Source organism: Jaculus jaculus, chromosome 10, assembly GCF_020740685.1.
Source record: "Jaculus jaculus isolate mJacJac1 chromosome 10, mJacJac1.mat.Y.cur, whole genome shotgun sequence".
NCBI lineage: Eukaryota > Metazoa > Chordata > Mammalia > Rodentia > Dipodidae > Jaculus > Jaculus jaculus.
Window position 1 is genome coordinate 110,335,603 of NC_059111.1, and position 22,334 is coordinate 110,357,936.

Sequence of the window (22,334 nt, forward strand, 5' to 3'; positions counted from 1 at the left end):
TTACTTATTCATTTGATAGAGAAAGTGGGAGAGAGAGAGAATGGGCACACCAAGGCCTCTAGCCACTGCAAAAGAACTCTAGATACATGTGCCACCTTGTGCATCTGGCTAACGTAGGTTCTGGGGAATCGAACCTGGGTCCTTTCAATTCTGATTTTTTTTTTAATATTTTTTTAAATTTTTTTTTTGCTGTTATTTTATTTATTTGAGAGCGACAGACAGAGAGAAAGAGGCAGAGATAGAGAGAGAATGGGCGCGCCAGGGCCTTCAGCCACTGCAAACGAACTCCAGACACATGCGCCCCCTTGTGCATCTGGCTAACGTGGGTCCTGGGGAATCGAGCCTGGCACCGGGGTCCTTAGGCTTCACAGGCAAGTGCTTAACCGCTAAGCCATCTCTCCAGCCCTCAATTCTGATTTTTAATTTCCAATTTACCTAGAGTGGTCAGGGTGTCCAGATGGCCCAAGGACGAGCCCTGACATGATATGCACTTGGGAGGTCAGAAGTTCCCCCTGGCAGCATCCCCACCACAAAGGACAGGCAATCTAATTCACAGAACGTCCTCAAGGAGAAGGCATCAAATGTGGTGCCTAAGTCAGATGCCTGCTATTGGAAGAATGAAAAGTTAGTAAGTACACATTGCAATGGGTTAGATGTGCTCTGTCCCATGGTGGTGTTTTCAGATTCTGCAGCTGGTTTCCTAAAAGGATCCAAAAATTTTAAGCACAAAAAGACAAAACAAACACTAAACAGAAAGATAGATGTGTGGCCACACAGAACTGAAACAGACCAGGGGTTGGAGGGATGTCTCCTCATCTCCCGGGATTAGGGAAGCAGTGCTGCATCTAGCCTTCCACTGAATCCCCCTTCCGTCCAGAGGCTTTCCAGACCACATAACCCTCCACCATTATATTGATATCTCCTGACTCCCACTCTTTCCTTCCAGAGCCTGGAGAATGTCCCTAGGGCTGAGGAACGTCTCTCAGTGGCCACCCCCTGGGGTCTCCAACCGGCAGTCCGAGTAGAGTCCCAAGAAATTAAGACTCTATGATACCAGATTCGGTGAACAAAACTTACCCCCTGAGAGCCTCCCTGCCAATCTTCTAAAGAGGACGGAGGTTCTGAAGCCTCTTTGTCTTCTTTAGTCACAGAAGACATCTAATCATTAAGGTTCCAGAAACTTTGCCACGCCAGGCCTTACTGACATCCTACTTGGGCTAAAGTGAAAGTCACTTTGTCAGCAGCCCCGAGGGGCTTGGCCCCCAGTACTTCACTGGGTGTTTCCCAGGCCTTAAGGCCAGATGGGGAAAAAAAATGCAGGAGTGAATCGGGCTGAGTGCCCCTTTCAGGTCCCAGATGAGCCCCCAAATGTAATGGGTCTGGGGTCGTTCAGAGATTCACCAGACCAACACGAATATGACATTAATAAATAGAGGCATTTGTTTCTGGCCAAGACTACACTTTGAGCCAGGAACTCGAGAGTGCAGCCCCCAGTTACATCTGGTCAGGGTTTATAAGGACAAATTGCTAAACAAGTCTATGTTACAATGTCATGAGCCTAGTTACAAAAGCAAAGAGAAAAAGAAAAGCGGTGAGCAGTTATCTCATTCAAGCAGATGGCCTGGTGTTCTGTGTACCAAAGGTAACATTTGCAAGGTACTGCATCCTGTATGCCGTGGGTAGCATTTCTTTGTAACATTTCCTTATCCATCACATAACCTATTCCCTTATCCATCACAGTTATAAGGTAATACTTTGTTAACTCATTTAAGGCTACAAAACTGTTTGCAATAGCTGTAACATGTCACATCCCATCAGTATTGCATGAGGCTGCTAGTTTTCCCACATCCTCTCCAGCACTTCTGGTTTGGTTTTTCTGGGTTTTGTTGTTGTTGTTGTTGTTGTTGGTTTCATACTTTTGCCAACCTAGTGGGTAAGAAGTGGTGCCTCCTTGGTCACATGTGTTTTTTAATTATTTGTATGCCTTCTATAGTCTCATCCTTACCTAGTTTTTTTTTTCCTAATTGTGTTGTTCAGTTCCTTGTTGAGTCTCCAGAGTTCTTTATATATTCTAGAAAATAATGTTTGTCATATGCACAGTTTACAGGTGTTTTCTCCTATTCTTCTGGTTTTCTATAAGCTGTCGTGTATATGGTATATAAAAGTTCTAATATTGATAAAAATCTGCTTTATTTTTTGTTGCTGCTGCTTGTGCCTTTAGTGTCACATTTAAGAAATCTTTGCCAAATCCAGGATCATAAAAGTTTGCTTCTAGGTTTTTTTCCTAAGAGTTATAGTTCTAGCTCTTGTATTTTGGCCACAGATTCATTCTGAGTAACTTTTATATATGCTCTGAGATGGGATTCCAGCTTTAATCTCTCACATGTGCGTGTCGGGTTCAACACTAACAGTTGAAAAGACTACTCTTCCCTACTGAATATTCTTTTTTTTTTTTAACTTATTTATTTGAGAGCGACAGACAGAGAGAAAGACAGGTAGAGGGAGAGAGAGAGAATGGGCGCGCCAGGGCTTCCAGCCTCTGCAAACGAACTCCAGACGCGTGCGCCCCCTTGTGCATCTGGCTAACGTGGGACCTGGGGAACCGAGCCTCGAACCGGGGTCCTTAGGCTTCACAGGCAAGCGCTTAACTGCTAAGCCATCTCTTCAGCCCCGTACTGAATATTCTTAACAGAAATCAGTGGGCCAGAGATGATCCATTTCGAGACTCTTAGTCCGTCCCATAAATCCAAATGTAGAACCACACAGCTAGATCACCATAATCTGCAGTAAGTTTTGAGTTAAGAGGTTGAGTCCTTCCACGTTGTTCTTTCAAAGATTGATCTGGCCATCTGCAGCCCCTGGCAATTTCATATGATTTTTGGATGAGAGTCTAGAACTCCCACACAAGTGACAGATGCTGTTTCATGTCTCTGGAGCTCTCTTCTCCTTAATTTTTTTTCACTTCTATAACTGGATAACTTCTTTTGACATATCTTCAAATTCATTGATTCTTTTGCCTGCTCAGATCTGCTTCAGCCTCCTCTAGTAATTTTTCATGTCAGCTGTATATTTCAACTCCAGAATTTTGGGTTAGTTTCTGAAATTCCATCTCTTTATTGAAATTCTGTTTATTGAAGGATTATTCTGATTTCTCCCAGCTTTGAGCATATTCAAGACAGTTGATTTAGAACCTCTTCTTAGTAAGCTCATGTGACTCTTACAGGACAGTTTTTATTCCTTTCTTTTCTTTGTCCTAGTATAGAGCAGACTTTCTTGTTTCTTTTCATACTTCATAGTCCTGTCAAAATTGGGCATTTTAATATTATAAGACCACTTTGGAAACCAAGTGCTCTCCTCTCTAAGATTGGCTATTCTTCTCTATAGGTGGTAGTTGTGTTTTATTTTATTTTTATTTTTTTTTATTTTTTATTTTTTTTTTTTTTGGTTTTTTGAGGTAGGGTCTCACTCTGGTCCAGGCTGACCTGGAATTAACTCTGTAGTCTCAGGGTGGCCTTGAACTCACGGTGATCCTCCTACCTCTGCCTCCCGAGTGCTGGGATTAAAGGCGTGCGCCACCACGCCCGGCTTTATTTTATTTTTGTAGTGCCAGGAACTGAACCCAGGAGCTCACAAATGTTAGGCAATTAGTACTACCACTAAACGATAGCCTTTATGGGGTATGTGTGTCTACGTATGTGCATTCGTGTCCAGGTGGAGGTTGAGTGCATGTGCATGTGTGCCACGGTGTATGTGTGCAGTTCAGAGGACAAATTTGAGTCTTGGTCCTCACCTTCCACCTTTTGTGAGGGGTTCTCTCCTTGTCTCCTGCTTCATTGGTCCGGTTAGCTGGCCCACAAGCTTCCAGGAGTTTCTCTATCCCCCTCCCTCAGCACCACAAGCACTGCCACAGCACCTGGTCTGCGTGGGTTCTGGGGATCAAAACTCAGGTACTCACACTTTCTTGTAAGCACTTTATCCACTGCCCCATCTCCCCAGCCCTCCAGCCCTTTTTCAAACTTTTATTTTGAGGTGGGGTCTCCCTAACTTACTCAAGCTGACCTTGAACTCATTCTGTATGCCAGGCAGGCCTTGAACTTGCAATCCTCCTGTCTCAGCCTCCTAAAATAATTGAAATTTCAAGACTGTGCCACCAGGCCCAGCTTGTAGTTGTTTGCTTACTGACTTTTTATAACTATTTGGTAGAGATCATGGTGTCCTTGTTGATCTCTTAAGCCTATACATCTTTAGTTAGCAGTCACCTACTTGTTTGATAGAGATTTCCACAAATACCTAGAGCCAACGTATAAAAACAGGAAGAAAAGAAAAAAAAATACATACTCCATCCTTTACAGGTGGGCTGTATTGAGAACACTCCTCCAATGCTTGGCCAGGCAGTTCACAACTCTACCATAGCCTGTACTTCCTACTGTGTTGAGCTTAAAGATTGCCAAAGGTGACAGAACTTTTTGAGTATGCTTCCTGTCCTAACCATGCATGTAGGCTCCGGGGTTCCTCTGTATGTGTGGAAGCTTGACTGTGCCCTAGTTCCCCAAGGATCCTTACTCCTGAACCTTTCTTATCAGGCTCTAGATTTTATGTCATTTACTTCAACTATAAACACTGGTCTGAGGATGTAGCTTGGATCCTTTTGGTTTTCATTGTAGGTTCCGCTCAGGCTAAGTGAACTCTAAAAGACTTACCAGGTTTCCAAGAAGTCTAGAAGTCAAAACAAACACAAGTCCTTGGTTTTGTGTAAGTCTTCTGCGATCAGAGGATTCCGTTGCAGGCCAAGGGCTATGGTTTCTAGGATAGCACAGCGCTGGGCGTGGGCAGGGCCGCCACCAGCCTGACATGAAGTGTCCTCCTCTCACACTCCGGACTGTGTTCTAGAGCTCCAGCTGGATGCTTTTCCAGGTTTTCAGGGATTCTTGGGAGGGATGGCCCTAGGATCCTAACTCTACCATTATCACTTGGCTCTTTTGTTGGGATTTAAATTAGTTATTTTTTTTTGTTGCTGTGAACAAATACCTGGCCAGAAACCGCTTAAGCAAGAAAAGGATGTGTTGGCTTACAGTTCCAGGGGTATACAGTCTATCATGGAGAAGACTGGCAAGCCAACTCACTACATGTCACCCAGAAAGAAGCAGGAAGCCAATGGGTAACAGGAAGCTGGGCTATAAAACCTCAAGGTCCACCCAAAATGGCTCATTTCCTAAAGGCTCTACAAGAGTCCCCAGAAGCACCACTCGCTGGGTACCAGGTGCTCAAACCCGTGAGCCTGTGGAGGCCACTTCACGTTCCAGCCACAACAGGATTTTAGTTCTGGTTTCAGATGACTTCTAGAAACTTCTTATCAAATCCAATAGGGATGCTTGGGAAAGGGAGAAGGATGAGTGACAGTTACGTGCATAAAGAGACAGGGAGACAAGGGCAAGTCCTTGCCCAAGACAGCCTGGGACATGGGGCAAACCATCCTTGGACGTTGGCATGAGAGGCAAAAAGTCGACTTTACAGAAGGCAGCTTCCCATTTAATGAAGTTATACATCAATTAAGATCAGAGCTTCTGGGGGCTGGAGAGATGGCTTTATAGTTAGGGAACTTACCTGCAAAGCCTAATGGCCCAGGTTCGATTCCCCAGTACCCACTTAAAAAGCCAGCATGCCCATGCTTCTTCTTCACCACCCCTCTGCTTGCAAATAAATAAATAACTTTTAAAAAAACAGAGTCTTTGAGGCCAAGTGTATTTTAATCACCTGAGGAGCAGACGAGGTCTGCTGCCCTGTAGTAGCATCAGAACACGGAGGCTGAAGGTCACAGCAGGAAAGGGCAGAAGATGGGATGGTCTCACGTGGGTATGCTGGCGAGTACTGGAGCCAGATAGAAAATGCCAGAGGCAGAGACATCCCCATCTCCAGGCCCAAGGAGATTCTTATGTAGTTTTATACATTTATCCTAACGAAACATTTATAACATTTATACCTAACGAAATAGTCTCAGATATAAGGAGGCATTTATGTGGAAAAAATATTTACCATAATGCAAAACTAGAAGCAACCAAAATATGCAATGATAACAGTTAACTTCATAAAAGGAAACCCCTCAGATTAAGCCACATAGTGACTATTATGGCATCCAGAACGTCACCGTCTGACACTCTCCCTCTGCCCCTCCAGGAAGCTACACTGCACCAGGAACTACATCCACCTCAACCTCTTCCTCTCCTTCATGCTGAGAGCCATCTCAGTGCTGGTGAAAGACAGCGTGCTGTATTCCAGCTCGGGCACACTGCGCTGCCCTGACCAGGCAGCCTCCTGGGTAAGGCTGTCCCCAAGGAAAGACTCAGGGATGGGGTGTGGAACACCCACCAACTTCCTTCCTCTATAACAAAGGGGCAGTGCTTGCATGCAGTCCTGTTCAGGCCTGAGTAATGGACAGAGGCTGGGAGCAAGTCTGAGTCAGCAGCTGAGATGGGGGGGGTACAAGGAAGGGTGGGTGACGTCACGCCACTACCAGGCACTGAGAAGTTAAAGGTCTCTGAGCCCCAACCCTGGCAGACCCTCAGTGAGATGAAGGCAGCACGTAAGAAGTCTAGACATACATAAGCACATGTTACGTGTCCTGGTCACTCAGATGCTGAGTGTAATCCTCCTATGCACTTTGCTGAAGGAAATCAATGGACCCAGTGAATAAATGTCATGCAGTGCCCATGGAGAGTCCAGCAGGCACTCGCCGGACGGGGCAAACAGTCTCAGGGAATAGTTTCCGCAGAGCAGTGGAGCTGGCTGCCCTTGGCTCTGTTTGAAGGGTTAGTAGTGGTGATTCATTACCAACCTAACCAGCTGGATTGGACAGGTGTGTGTTTAGTGGTTCCTACATGTGCAGTTTTCTCTGCTTGTGCATAAAACTCATGTATGGAATCTAGTGCGTCTCTCTTGATCTGAGTGAGGTTCCAGCCTCAGGGTTGACAACGGTGGGGCCCAAGGAGCCAGGATGCACAGTAAGAAGCAAGATCCCTCACCTGGCAAATCTAGCCACGAGGCAAACATTGGAGTTCCTAGAGCTGCTGTTCTGAGACCAGGGTCTCCCCACATGCATGACAGCATGATACCAAGGGACAGTCGGAAGATCTCTTTGCAGTGGTCTCAGAAGTGCCTTACAAAGCTTTCTTTCCTTAGCTTTTAAGAAAGTGTCCCCCAGACCGCCATACCCAGCTCTATCTGGAACAACCAGTCCTCAGCTGTCTTACTGCTTAAGACCTGAACCCCTCACATGGAGGGACAGAGCAGGGGTAGCAGACACTCTAAAACAGCCTGGGGTAGAGCAGCGCCCCTCCGTAACCATCTCCCGTACCGGACATGTCCCTTGATGCATGCTGAGTTTCTTCTGTTACTGGGCTATTTCCCTGCCCTGTTAGTAAATGCTTTTTCACCTTTGAATCAGCAGTTATCATTCATCTCAAAGGAGGAGACTGGGCTGAGGAAATATTGCAGTTTTCCCAAGGCACGAGGATCCAGCCACAGGCCCACCCTCTTGCTCAGTCAGTCTCTAATCCACCCCGGCAAGCACCAGGGAGGTGAAAAGTGAGAAGAATGGTAGCCCTGAAGCTGCTCTCTGGCGAGCCGAGAGCCCAGCTGGGCCCCTGAAACACATGTACCTTTAATCCTGACCAAGAAGATGATAGAAAGGGGAAGTAAGAGCTAAGAGGGGAAAGGGCATGGCACAGCAGGGAGGTTAGAAGGGAGAGGAAAGAAGCGACTATCTGAAAAGGCTGAAGGCTGGGAAGAAAGCTCAGCCTTGCAAGCATGAGCTGGGTTCAATCCCAGAACCTACGTAAAGAGCCAGGCAGCCCATATCAGCAGATCAGTTCATTCTCACTAGAAGCCAGAGCAGATTCCTAGTCTGCTCTGCAGATTCCCAGAAGCCTCAGCCCAGACTTACTCAGCCTGGCTTCCTACCTGCCTAAGTGGGTACACCAAAGTCCTAAGCAAGTCCAGGCAGCCACTTGGCCAAATCCAAGCTTCTACCTGGCCACTGTTCGGTGACCAAGGGGCTGAGAAAAGATTGATGATCCAGGCGGGAAGCTGAGCCGGGGGCCCACAGGGACGGCCTCACAGTGGGTGTGTTGAAAACAGCCCACATCAGAGTGGAGTCAGAAGGAAAGAACTGAGCAAAGAGTAGTAAGGGACAGAGCCCACATGCATTTGCCAAAAACGCATGCATGCACACAAACGCACTTGCAGAACACGTGGGCAAACATACACGTGTGCAAAACTAACACACGTATACATATGTGGACATGTGCGCCAGACATAAAAGCACAGAGGCATCTGGGCTGTCAGGATCCTTGCCTGGCCTTGTCAAGTCTCCTCCCAGCTGTCCTCACACTGGCCACTCAAGGCAGCAACAAGTCCTAAGGGAACCCCATGTCATGTATTCTGAAGGCAACTGCTGGGGAAGATGAAGCCAGAACAGGCTCCCATGCTTCCTAGGCCTCTGTTTCAGGCTTCCTGTCTTGATAAAGAAATGTTTATCTCCAGTTTTGCTCATTTATGTCTTTAACTCACCTGGAATTTACTTATTTTGAATTTTAAGGAGGGGAGCCCTTACCAAAAACTGAAAGAAGAGCTAGAGTGATAACTTAGCAGTTAGGCGCTTGCCTGGAAAGCCTAAGGACTAAGTTCTATCCTCCAGTACCCACGTAAACCAGACGAACAGGTGGTGCGTGTGTCTGGAGTTTGTTTGCAGTGGCTGGAGGCCCTGGCATGCCTATTCTTTCTCTCACTATCTGCCTCTCTCTCACTCTCTCTTTCTTTCTTTCCTAAATAAATAAATAAATAACAATGTTTTTGAAAAAACTGAATGAAGCCAGGCATGGTGGTGCATGCCTTTAATCCCAGCACTCAGGAGACAGAGGTAGGATCACTGTGAGTTCCAGGCCCGCCTGAGACTGCATAGTGAATTCCAGGTCAGCCTGGGCTAGAGCAAGACCCTACCTCAAAAAACCTAATTAAAAAAAAATCAATAAAAATAAGATACAGTCCCAAAGATTTTACAACTTTATGTATTTCACACACTATTCCAACGCATGGTGAAAAATCACAGATTTGCAGACGTCACTTTCCTGTTCTCACGGTTGGGTTGCTGAGGTGCTTTCCGTCATGTTGTATTCCCAGGGCGTAGGCGAGAACTTTCTAGTGAGGGGCAGTGGCTAGTGTCGGGCTATTCCTAGAAACAGGTTTTTCTGCACCTTGCTCTACACTGGAGAAAAAGTAGGTAGAGCAATTTAAGGTCATAAGATGCTGGTGTGACCGGGACAAGTGCAGGACCACACAGGCGCTTTCAACTCCGTGTTCATGTCTGTAGCGGTACAGATGTATACATCCACACGTATAGAGCACGCGTTGGAATGCATGGAATGTGGAGATATTTGTATGTAGAGATAGGCCTTTGCGGGATGGCTCTACGTATGCACATGAGTGCCTATTCCTAAACGCACATGGGGGCACATTTTTGTATACTTATGGAAAACACAGTGACCCTTCCAGCTGCCAGGGCCGTGCGGAGCTTCACCCCAGTCAATTTTGTGAAATTAATTCAAGATGAAAAATGAGAACAGAAAGAGAAACTGAGCAAGTTGATTGTTCTTGCCAGGCATTTCGAAATGACGTATTAACTTACAAGGTTTTCAGAAATTAAAAGTAACTCTAGGAACCTAGCTTTGGCCTTTTTTTTTTTTTTTTTTTCTCTTCCCAAACTGCTTTTCACTCAAGTGCTGTTGAGGGACAATTGGCTGCAGTTTCTAAGTCCTTTTCCCATGCTTATCCATCCTTCAGATGTGGGGACTGAGGTGTGATAGGCAGAGTCTGCCTCCCCTCACCCCAGATCAGGTCACTGAAAGCTTCCAGGTGCCCTGGCCTGTCCTCATGCAGGTTCCTCTTGCACATATGATACACCATCTGACTTCTAGTCAGCAAGTGCCCTCTTCCTACCCTGTGTATTCTGGGGAGGGAGAGAGTCTGAGTGGACAGTGGGAGAAGGACATACAGAGGACATGTCAGAGATCCAAGGATGATGGGAGCAGGAAGGTATAATGAGCGCAAAGAGGTGTGTCATAGCTGGGTATCCAGGAAGACAGCCAGCAGTTATCTCAAGAGGGCATTTCTATTCCCCTTTCTGCCAGCATTTATCTCAAGGAGTCTCCGGCTGCCTGAAGATGGCCCCTGGCATTGTGTATACAAAGGGCTCCACCTCAACATAACACGTTCTTGGCCTCAGCCAGGCCAGTATATTAACAGCCCTCCAAGTTGGCACTGTGACCATACATTACTCCTTATCTAAACACAGAGCAGCTCTGCCTGCCATAACTATTCTTACAAGGGCCACGCTCTCTTGCTGTCTCTGGTTCCAGGTTGGCTGCAAGCTCAGTCTGGTATTTTTCCAGTACTGCATCATGGCGAACTTTTACTGGCTCTTGGTGGAGGGTATCTACTTGCACACCCTCCTGGTGGCCATCTTCCCCCCCAGCAGATGCTTCCTGGCCTACCTTCTCATCGGATGGGGTAAGAGCTCCCTCTCCACATCCTAACTCCCGTCCCTCCTGGATGGCAGTGTGCCGACGTTTTTGGAACACCGATGCTCCAGAAATACACCTCAGAATCGCCTTGGGTAGACTGGGTATTCCTATAGGCAACACCTGAATGTTTCTGGTAACCTCAGATCTAGTTTAAAATGCTGGAGACCCCATTCCTGGTCCCTCATTCCTAGTCCCTTTACCCCAAATCAAATTTAGCTGCTAACAAGTAGCAAAGTGGCTTATTCCTCTTCTTCCCAGCCAGCTCACACCAACAGAGGACAATCAGGAAGGAGAGGGCCAGAGGAGTGGGCTGATGGCATGCCCACCCGCTACTAGGAACCCATCTCTGCCCAGAGCAAGAAGGGCAGATGGGATTGAGCAATGACCCTGTGAACAAGAACAACAGGCAGCGGTTGGCTTTATGCCCCGTGTAGGAACTTGATTGTGCATAGCTCTCACCCGGCTTAGCGCTTCCACCTTCCTCTCGGTTGTCTCCCGTTTTGATGGTGTTTGAAGTATACATCTGCTAAGCTTCCTGAGCTGCTGTGAACCCCTTATCCACTCATACCCAAGCAAGATCTTATTTTCTCACCTTTCTTCCTCTAGCACTTCTCTTTCCAAGTGACAGATGGAACAGCTTTAACACAGATGCAGATAAACATCTGCTACCTTCAAAAGAAAGGGGGAAGGCATGGTAGCCATCTTGCCATTGGGAGGGGCATTACAGAGGTGATGACCGCAGACATTGCCTTCCTGTCTCGCGTAGACAGTCCTGGCCAGATTCGCAGCTTTCTAGTACACTTGTCGTTACTGCCTATGAAAGTATGTCAATGTGTTTGTATTTATGAAGGCGTTAAGCAAGTGCTTCCATGTGGTCCTTTGGCTGGGAACTTTTCTCCTGAGCCCAGAACTTGTTCGGGTGCTACTCATTATTGATGAACATGGGCTAATCTGATGAGTGTTTCTCCACAGGCATCCCCAGCATCTGCATAGGTGCGTGGACAGCAGCCCGCCTCTCTTTAGAGGATACGGGGTGAGTACCACGTGCACATCCTAGCCTGTGAAATAAGGTCTGAGTCTGCAAGTTGTGAAAATTAAGCTCTCGGCTACATGGTCCCACACTAGTGTCGAGTGACTGGGAGCTTATATTTGTTAGAGATAGCTGAGACACACTCAAACAGCATGTAACAACCAATGAGTGGAAGACCTAAGTAGTCCGAGGCTGGACACATTGGAGAATGTGGTATTTGGAGGAAGGTTCATGTGAGAGGTGGGAATCAAGCCAGGCCTGCAATTAGCTGATTGGGGCAAACCAGTCAGAGATGGGTTATATTTTACGTGGCTCCTCAGATTCCATTAAAAAAAAAAAGTGAAGCATGGTGCAAATATGTGGGCTGTAGTAAAGTATTTAGGTCAGGCTGTGTGGCCAGATGGGTGACCCCTGTGAGCAGCTCTTCTTTCTCGAGAACTTCAGCTGAGCAGCAGTGATACCACAAAGAACCAGACCCTAGCTCCAAATATATACTTGGGTATCTCCAGCCTGAATGTGCCTCATAAAAGATTCCCGCATATCACTTGTCCATTGCACAATGGACTGCTCCATGAATATATGGGCAAAAGTGATCCGTCTCTTTAGTTTGTGACTTTGCACACTCACAACTAGGGGAACTGCCCTGGCAGTTCCTCCTCAGCCGGGTATGTTGGCCCAGTCACTTTCAGGTCAGTAGAGCTAGCAGCTGAAGTGTGTCTGCTGAAAGGCTCCCCCTGTCACATGGGCTCTCAAGTGAATGAACAACAAATTTGAGCCCTCAGGCCAACCCAACACCCTACATCACGTTACCAAACCAGCTGGGTTCCAGGACCAGGGATGTGGTGTCTTCCCTGGCTGAGAGCATCCGGTGTGGGCTGTGGATAAAGGTAACATGGAAGCCATGCCCAAGCATACTCTTGCTGAAGACAGCCCTCCCGCTGGAAATCCAGAACTACCCCTAGAAGGTTCCACCTCAGTTGCTCCAAAGGCATTATTTACTGATTTATTTATAAGCAGAGAAAGACAAAGGGATAGAGACAGAGAGAAAGAGAATAGGTGTGCATGGCCTCTCGCCAATGAACTCCAGATGCACGCACCACTTTGTATATCTAGCTTTACATGGGTACTAAGGAATTGAACCCAGGTCATCAGGCTGTTCAAGCAAGCTCCTTAACTGCTGAGCCATCTTTCCAGCCCACCAAAGGCACTGTATTTTAATTTCTCATTTAAAATACAGACATAAAACATTAGGGAAAATGCTTCTTCAGAAGAAAAACATCCTTTCTCATGAGTCAAGCAGAGTAAGCATGCAAATCTCAAGTTAAAACCCTGGGTTCGGGGTTTTTAATTTGAGACTGGTCCTGGGGCTATGTTTGTTCCCACCTCCCCATTAGCAGACTCTCAACAGCTTTACTCTACATGCAGAGCCATGGAGTTGAGAGCAGGCTGAGCAAGCTGAGTCAGGCAGAGAGGGGCAATGTGAATCCAGTGTAGCAAGTAGGTTGGTTCTGCAAGCTCCGTGTGAGAGGTCAGCTCTCAGCTGAACAGTTCTGTACCTGGTTTGTGAGTGGAGTCAGTTGACCTGAGTTTCATCTCTCTGACAGGTGCTGGGACACAAACGACCACAGCGTCCCCTGGTGGGTCATTCGGATGCCCATCCTAGTTTCTATTGTAGTAAGTAGCTCCCTGTGAAGAAAGCCTACTCTGCTCTGCTGTTGCACAGTCACCAAGCATGGCCACCGTCTGTGAAGAGTATCTACTCTGCCCTGTCGTTACATAGCTACTAAGCATGGAAGCCCTTTGGCCTCTCTTCAGTAGGATCTATTGTTGCCTTCAAGGCAGATCCCAGGGATGGAGGGGGCCTAAAGGGTGGTCAGTGGGATTCTAGGACTAAAGGGTATGGCATTTGTCCATTTCACACTGCCATCTACTCTAGCCATCACAGCCTTGTGCAGTGATAGGCAATTCAGTGCTGTGGTGTGGCGGACAGACCCAGTGCTTGGTGTTGGTAGTGACTCCCCCCCCCCACAAACAGAGAAGAGGGAGATGAGCTCACAGATACCCCACAAGTCCACCCCTGCAGCAGATCAGGTTAGTCCTGTGTTGTCTCTGTGCAGATCAACTTTGTCCTCTTCGTGAGCATTATCAGGATATTACTGCAGAAGCTCACATCCCCAGATGTCGGTGGCAATGACCAGTCCCAGTACAAGTGAGTATCTGCTTGTCTAGGGTGGGCAATGAACACAGCCTGGTGCTGGAGAACAAAGACCAGAACTGCATAGGTGCAGAAGTTCCTCAAGGAATCCCAGTAGCCACAGGTTTGGCTGATGCTGATGTCCAGTTCCCATGAGCCTGAAACTCAGAGGGTCCAAACAAGCTGACCGAGTACAATAGGGTGCTACGTGGGTGCGTGGCCCTGCTCCAGTATCACGGCTGCCCTCTCACTTTGGCTACACATTGTTCTTCTTGTTAATCCTGTATTCCCCACCACACTCTGAAGCTGGGCCACACGCCATTGCTGGAACTTTGTGCCTAGCCCTGTCTTAATAACGACCCAACAAACTGGCCATGTGTCATATGTGCCAAGTGAGGGGCACAGGGTAGGAATCAGAAATGGTGATCCAGGGAATCCAAAAATCTACAAGGGTTTATAACCTTGTACCCATAATTCGCAAAAGAAGCATAAGTCGGGTGTAAAACACAGGCTTAGTATTGAGATGGTTGGTGCAGCTCAGGAGACTGGACTCAAACAGAGCTATGCCAACGAAAAACAGGCCACCACCTCACAGCCAGGTCGGAGCTACTGCCTGGCCTCCTGGCCTCCAAGAACCACAGGGTGTATATATGTATGTGCTAACCCAGCGGCCGCATCAAGCCAAAAGGGGCCTGAGCTGTGGCTGAGTCTTGTCTGGCAGAGAATAAAGTCATCATGCCCCGTTCTGACTACTCCCTGTAAAATAGAATTGGCATTTGCCCTTCACGTCTGAGGACCAATTGAGTTAGTACTTGAAAGGCATCCCGTGTCTGGTCTAGAAGAATCCTGAAAGGGATTGGTGGACATGTAAGTCTTACATGTATTTGTCATGCATAAAATTCAAAATGTTTCTGTGGCCCGCCGTGGAGAAGAGACCTGTCAGGCTGACGGTAACAAAGTGTGGGCTCCCCACATGCTGTCTAGCAGAAACTGCTGGCAGCTAGTGTCCCCTGCCTGCCCCCCTAGGAATCAGGGGGAAGTCATTCTTGGTCGCCTTTCAATTGAATTTGGATTTTCTGCAAATCTCGTTTAGTGTCCGTACTGCCTTTCTCCCTGGGTTCCTGGGGAGTGTTCATTAAGAAGGTCTTGAAATGGATGCTTTCGTTTTGGAAACAACATTGTGTGGGGTAATGGAGTCTGCTTTTCCAGGGTGGTGAGAAGGGCGGAGTGCTGTGCTTTGCCCGTGTCATGGCACAGGGCTAGAGCCTGTCTTGCCCATAGCTCTTCCCTAGGGACAGAGGGGTAGGCAGTGCTTACAGGAGGGCCTGGCAGGTTCTCCATGACCTCAGCTAAAGGCCCAGCGCCCAACAGCCTGGCAGTGTCCACCTGCCCCCAGGCAAGATGCTGAAGCTGAAGGATCTAGGCTCAGAGCATTGAGAGTGCACATTCACTGGGCATCAGAAGAGCAGCAGCCAGTGAAGGCCATTCCCATTGCAGAGAAGACCAGGCTTCCATGCATGTTTCCTGTGTATTGGAGGGGAAATCTTCCCCTTTGTGCACCTCACGGGACATGGTGTGCTGTGCGAAGCAACATGTTGGGGGAGACACATGGTGAGAACTTGTACCCCTTGCTGAGTGGGGACTTGAAGCCTCGAAAATGCATTAGTGAAGCTAGTGTTTTCCTAAGAGCTGGGCCGTGGAGAAAGGAGCAGGTAGGACACAAACCAGGAGGGATCCCTCCCCATTTGTGTCCCCAGTGATGGGGCTGTCCTAGGGCTGAGTGATGCTTACTCAGCAGCTAGCAGAATGCTCCCACGAGGTTGTCTGCTTTCCAGGTGGCCCCTCAGGTGACCTCTCACTCCTGCGTAGCTGGAGTTGTCTGGGGATGTTAAGCTAGACCCTGGTCCCAGAAGAGGGGCTGGTACTATAGGATGATGACTAAGGTTCATGGGCGTCGGTATCGCCCAGTGATTCCAGTGAGTGCCATTAGAGCCACAGACTGATGGCAGTGGTTCTCAAAGTGCGTTCCCAGACATCACACTGTGAACAAGATAGAAATTCAGATTCTCGGGTTGTAGCCCAGCTATTCTAGAATCTTCCTAGGACCTGGAATCAGCACTATCACAAGGCCTCCAGGTAATTCCAACTCGGTGTAAATGTAAGAAGCTTTGGCAAAAACGACTCAGGTGGAAGGTGAGAAGAGCTCAAGCAGAGGCAGGAAGAACGAGGATGGATGTGCTGTTTTCAGCAACTCTGCAACGAGCAGAAAACAGCTTTTTGATCCAGGAAGTTTCTTGCTGCGTGATAGATCCAAGGTTCATCAGGCAGTACATTCTCCAATTCTAAAGGATTCAGGGTACCTAGCTCACCAAAGGAGGCTCTGTGTTCTGATGGGGTCACCTTGTCCTACCTCTGCCCCAGTGCTGGGGATGGAACCCAGAGCCCTGCACATTGGAGGCCTGCTTTGCCACTGAGCCACAGCTGAGCCCCACCTTCCAATCTGACATCGGAGTGTTTCTGTTAGGGGCTGATATACCTACCTGTTCCAGCGGTGACAAACAACAGCAAGTCCCATGAAAGCCAGGAGTAGTTAGTGGAGCCCACAAGACACACTATAAGAGCTTTTTCCTCATGAGCAAAGTCACATGATCACATTTACAAAATGTGTACAGTGCAAAGGGGGGCTGCTGGGCCCGGGAAGAATAAATGCCTGTGTGTGTCCCACGCCCGTGACTTCCTCAGCCTCTGAAACCCCCAGTGGCTGCATGTGGGGGTACCACCCGTCATGTTCCTCTCCTTCTGCCAGGAGGCTTGCCAAATCCACGCTGCTGCTCATCCCACTGTTTGGCGTGCACTACATGGTGTTTGCTGCCTTCCCCATCGGCATCTCCTCCACGTACCAGATCCTCTTTGAGCTGTGTGTCGGCTCCTTTCAGGTAGGTGCGGGGCGCTGCGGCGCTTCGAGCGGTGAGCGGCTCTGACACGCTGTCTCCTTCCAGGGTCTGGTCGTGGCGGTGCTGTACTGCTTCCTGAACAGTGAGGTGAGCGCTTCGTGAACGGGAGCTCGGCAGATGTCAGGTCAGGGGCCCCCGCTGGGCTCAGTCTCAATGCCAGCTTCTACCTCAGAGGACCCCACACAAGCAAAGCCAAAGCTTCTTCCCCGGAACCCCCACCGTGGAGTGGCTTCTATTCTTCTAGACCTCCTCCTTTCACACAGTGTCCCCTTCATGTCCGTCTCTTAGTCCCCAACCCAAGGCTGTAAGTGCAGGGATCTAGATCCTTGGTAGGGCTGGGCCTCATCGGGAGATGCATAATTTTGTCCCAAAGTAAAGTGAGGGACCAGTTTTCCTTAAATGATATGACCTGTCTCTCCTGTGGCATTCAGTGCACGGATTCTGCCCACCCCCAGGTACTGCTGTCCTGTGCATCCTCTGCCCAGTAACCGGGCCCTCCAGCCAGTAAGGAAGGCTTTTGTAGGGCTGATCTCAATGTAACTTTCCAACACCTTCTTCAATCAGAATGCTCAGAGGGAAAAGAAGCTTGTGGCGCCAGGGTCTATACCTAGGGTGGGATGCAGCCCATGCCCGGTCCATCTTCCCTGCAGCCTTCCCCACAGTTCCGAGTCCTGATCCACAGCAGTGTAGCCTGTCCAGCTTCTAAGACTCACTCGGTGTTTTGTTCTTTGCCGTCCCCTCCCGGCATCCTCATGAGGGCAAAACTTCCTGCCTAGGAGGTAGTAGCAGAGGCGGGCCAAACACCAGTCCCGCAGCTGTGGTCAGATTCCTCCCGAAAATGCGCCAGCACTCACCGTACGGCAGCTAAACCCACAAACGCATTTCCGCAGAGGGTACATGAGTCCCCAGATAGCTGAATTGTCTCTGCTGAGTGCACGTGAGATCCTGTACTCCAAACTGACCATGCACTGATACCCTTCCCTCAGGTGCAGTGTGAGCTGAAAAGAAGGTGGCGAGGCCTGTGCTTGACCCAGCCTGGGAGCCGGGACTATCGGCTGCATAGCTGGTCCATGTCGCGGAATGGCTCAGAGAGCGCCCTGCAGATACACCGCGGCTCCCGAGCCCAGTCCTTCTTGCAAACAGAGACTTCCGTCATCTAGCTGTGTCCCTCATACAGAACAGACTGTGCTGCGGGGTTGGGCACATGGGTTTAGATTTGCTGGCTTCCTATTGCCCCAGTGTGGGGTTCCCTATTGGGTTAGCATTGGTCCTTACCCTGATTTCACAGTATGTAACTTGACTGAAATATTATTATCATTAGAATCCGGATTTAAAGACCATCTTCTGTAAAGTGTGAGTCAGCCATGTAGGTGAGTCCACTTTCAAAGAAATTAAGTCAGGAGGCCCCAAACATCAAAACCTAGTACTGTGACATAGCCTTCTCTGAAGAGTGGGACATGGTTTCTCATTTCCCTGTTGACCCTTCTTGAAGGGAACCAGGCCCCAAACTAGACTAGACATAACCACCCCGTGGAGCCCGACCCATGTCAGTAGCTCTGGCACAGCATACAGACAGACGGATCTAGGGTGTCGGAGAGACTAGAGCGTCTGTGACAGTCCTTCTTCATCCGTGGCACACAGCCGAGAGCTGCTGCCCTCCCGGGGGCTTTCCTGCTCCCTGTGGCCTGCCCTATGGCACTGTCTCCTTGAGCCTGGCCACTCCCTGGGCCATGACCAGAAACAATCCAGGGATGGTGTTCATAGTCCAGTGTCCCAGTAAAGAACTCAGTAACCTCTTGGGACAGTTGGGGACCATAGGAGGATACGCCCCGTGCTGACTTCCATGCTACCAGCCCTGGTGAATGGCCACATGGCCCTGGGATATCTTCTGGGAAATAGGAAGCCTGTTCTCTTTTTATTGACAATAATATCTTAAAGTTAATTGTTTAAATGAAAAATTATTTTGTCAAAATATAAAATGACATATAATTCTATCTAACACTTGTCAATAGCATCCTCATTTTTTATACTTTATATGCAGACATTGGCAGGCAGATCTGGGGGGAGAATCTCTGTCCATGGCCGCAGAAGCAGCTGAGGGAGTGGGAGGTGGGCACGGTCCCTGCAGAACCCAGAGTCCCTGAAGGCTGCTGCCCAGCCCAGTACAGGTCTGAAGCTGTTGGACCTGATATTAGAAGCATATTTTATATCACTTGTCCCCCTGTCCCCGCCCCAGAGTAAGGCTTGCAAAGTACTTTTCCTATGACTTGAGTGCTGTGTAGACCCTGGCCAGCATGAATGCCAATGATATTGACATCTGTGTTAGATCCAGAGGTTTCAGGACCAAGAGACAGCAAAGGTGAAGACTCTGTACCCAGGTCCCTGGAAATAAAAGCAGTGAATGTCTAGGGACAAGCTCAGACCTGCTGGCCAAACTTCCTTTTTGCAATCTCTGGCCATCTGAATTGCCTTGTAGGGAAGAACTACCTCTGTCCTTCTGTCCCTGCCATCTCTGGAGAAGCCCCCATTTGTCTGGAGTGGCAGTGGGTGGACTTCTCAGAGGACCAAGAAAACATCTAACCTGAGGTGACAAGGCCCAAGGGCAAGATAGTGGGTAATACAGTCAAAGCCAGACACGGCAGGCCTGTCCACAGTGACAGTGGGTCACAGCAAAAGAAAGGTGGGTACTGGAATCCTGATTCACCACTCTGTCAAGCGGTTTTGAGGAAACAAAGATTTTTTTTGTATCTGAAATTGTCTGTCAGTGATCATGTGTGAGCAGCATGAAATAGCCCTGCTTGGGTGTGGAGGACCTGTGGGCACAGGTAGCCATCGGTCTCCAGGCTGTCATTGGTCACAGGTGGGGCATCTAGGTTGCATGGGGATGCGGTTGTCTTGGTCCAGCGTATGCTAAAGCTGAACATAGTTAGGCCTGGTCTTCTTGGTAAGGGAGTCCCTTCTCACTAGTGGAACTGACCAGCAGCAGAGGTGTGGTTCCACATGGTCAGTATGACCTTACATGTTGTAAGTGTATAGAAATGGACAAACCACCACAGGCTGAGACTGAGCTGTGTATATACTACAATAAATCTGTGTTGATCTTACATGAGTGAGAGTGTGCTCAGAGAGATGCTGGAACCCTGGAACACAGCTGTGTGCTGTTACAGCCAGGAGAGAAGCACAGGCCTGTCCTGAACTGGGACAGACACCTCCCTCCAAACCATCGCTGATCCTTCCCTCACGCCCTCACACAAAAAGATGGGTCTGAGGTGGCAGAGGTATGAGCAGTAGCCCTGGAGACACCCCCAGCACATCGAACCATCCCTGCACAGCAGTCCTAACACTCCCTCAGCCCTGTCCTCTCAAACAGAGCAGTGCAGAGTGTGTGGGGAAGGGGGAACGCTGGCATAAGTCTGTGTGCTTGGAGAAGTGTGTGCAGGTGTGTGCATACTGTGTTCTTGTAAATGCCTATAGAACCTAGCCCTGCAACAGAACAGCCCAGAGCATCTGTGGGAGGAGGATGGCGCATGGTCACATGTATGTATGCTTGAAAATACATGCAGAAACACATGCCAATGTGTGCTTGGGGCTGTTCACATTGGTATGCCTGTGAATGCAACTCCATGTGCTGAAGTGTGTTTCTGTGCCTGTGCTTGTCTCTGTGTGCTGGTGTGCACTGACCTTTAGCACATACATGCAGCAGGCAGATTAAATGTTTCTATCCCACATGCATCACACAGCTGCTCGGAGGAACATCGTACTACTGAGCATCAAGCCCAACATCGAGGTGCTGATGAATTCCTAAGAACGCAGCAGACAGGAAGAGAGGAGAGGGCTCTGCAGAGCCCTCCCACATAGCAGCTCCCCTGTCTCCCTGGAGGTGCTTGGGTGTCCAAGGCAGGATAACTGTGCAGATGGATCAAGGGGAGTTAGCCTTGCTGAGGCAACTGGGACGCTCTTTGTGGAAGCCCCTCTTTCATCCGTGCAAATTTATTTCTCGCCGAAAGCAGCAACTTTTAATCAGCTTTTCAGCTCATAGAATTTTTGCGTGAGAGTTCTAAAACTTGAATTGGAGGGCTGGGAAGATAGCTCAGCAGTTAAAGGCACGTGCTTGCAAAGCGTGCGGGCTTAGGTTCACTTCCCAAGCAGCCCGCATAAGTCAGATGCAAGAAACTGGGGAAAGTATCTGGCATTTGTTTCAGAACTAAGAGGCCCTGGCAGTCATATACATATACACATATGCAAATAAATGAAACTTCTTTACAAATTTGAAATGCACTGACCTCCTCCAAAAACTGCAGTGGTAGCTGTTGTGATCTGTGGATACTGGTCCCAGGACTTTTCTGTCACGTAGACTTTGTTTACATGTGGAAATTAGGTCACGTCTCACAGAGATTCGCAACCAGCTTTTTCCAGTCAAACCACTACAGAAGTCTTTCCTGTCTGAACACACAGAACCACGCTTTCTATCGTCTTTTGTAGGACAAGGTCCTGCTAGCCTGGGAATCTCCATTCCCCTGCTTCAGCCTCCGAAGTGTCTGGAATCACCAGTGCACCCCTCACGGAAATGTCTGTACACCAAAGGAGAGGCACTGCTTAACATCTGAATCAATTCGCTGTGAAATGCTTGCTTCACCTGTATTGTTTACCCAGGTATCCGGGTATTCTGCTGTGGGCGAAAGGTGAGATGGAGCACCCTTAGCTCTGGGCAGGTCATCTGAGCATAGCAACAGGCCACTCTGCTTTCACCTTGAGAGACACGGAACAGTCGGTAGACTCGGCCCCACTGGTACTTTCATTTCTTCCTTGAGATGTCCAGCAAGGGGCCCCTGCGGTGTGCTTGTCTCTAATTGTGAGCACCAGTGAACGTCTTGTTTTTACAGAAAGTTGTTCTCCAATTCCAGTTTAAAGCAGAGGCTTAGTCTGACCCACTAACAAACTGGATGAGCAGCTGGCCTCCTGCTGCTAGACCACATATCCCACTGGCCATCTACAAATCAACTCTTTTATTCTTGGTAAATAGGGACAAAGATAGAAAGGAGGCTCAGCAGAGGCCGTGGTTCATCACACTGTCATCATCACTGTCCAGCAGGTACCTTGGAGCATGCTGTGTGGGGACGTGGACCTCACAAAGAATTTGGGGCATCTTTTATACAGAAAACTGTTTTTGTACATGGAAAGAAAAGGGATGTACCCTTCCTTTATATTCTCTGAAGGATTAATACGGCGAGTAGAAGGATTAACAAGGAGAATAGATCAGGTGGCCACGTCAGTGGGTGGTCTCCAGGCTCATGAGGACACTGGCCCACCCCCACACCCAGCGCTGTTCTGGGGCCTTTTCAAACACTGCTTCCATTGAAAACACCTGAAATTGAAGATGTCCAGGTGAAGTCTAGTTACAAATCATAAACAAGGAGGACCACTCTTTCTGAGAAATCAGTTTTCATGTCCTCACATGTGAAGTGTTTAATGTGAAACTCTATAAAACACAGAAATTCAATGCTCCTTCAAAATACTAGCCATTGTGATTCAGATGATGCAGTTATGAGTCTACAGTATGTAAACATTGTGATTACCATGTT

At 48.4% G+C, this 22,334-nt stretch overlaps 1 protein-coding gene across 1 annotated transcript in view; it reads left to right on the plus strand.

Annotated features, from left to right (window-relative positions):
• Vipr2 (vasoactive intestinal peptide receptor 2) overlaps nt 1–19,566 on the plus strand; it is a 79,676-nt gene extending 60,110 nt beyond the window's left edge. Inside the window, exons 6-13 of the mRNA XM_004672028.3 lie at nt 6,175–6,316; nt 10,410–10,560; nt 11,547–11,607; nt 13,209–13,278; nt 13,722–13,813; nt 16,605–16,734; nt 16,798–16,839; nt 17,739–19,566. Coding sequence (XP_004672085.1) covers nt 6,175–6,316; nt 10,410–10,560; nt 11,547–11,607; nt 13,209–13,278; nt 13,722–13,813; nt 16,605–16,734; nt 16,798–16,839; nt 17,739–17,912 — 862 coding nt within the window. The 3' untranslated portion in view covers nt 17,913–19,566. The remainder of the gene's footprint in view (nt 1–6,174; nt 6,317–10,409; nt 10,561–11,546; nt 11,608–13,208; nt 13,279–13,721; nt 13,814–16,604; nt 16,735–16,797; nt 16,840–17,738) is intronic.
• Nucleotides 19,567–22,334: the final 2,768 nt, after the last annotated feature.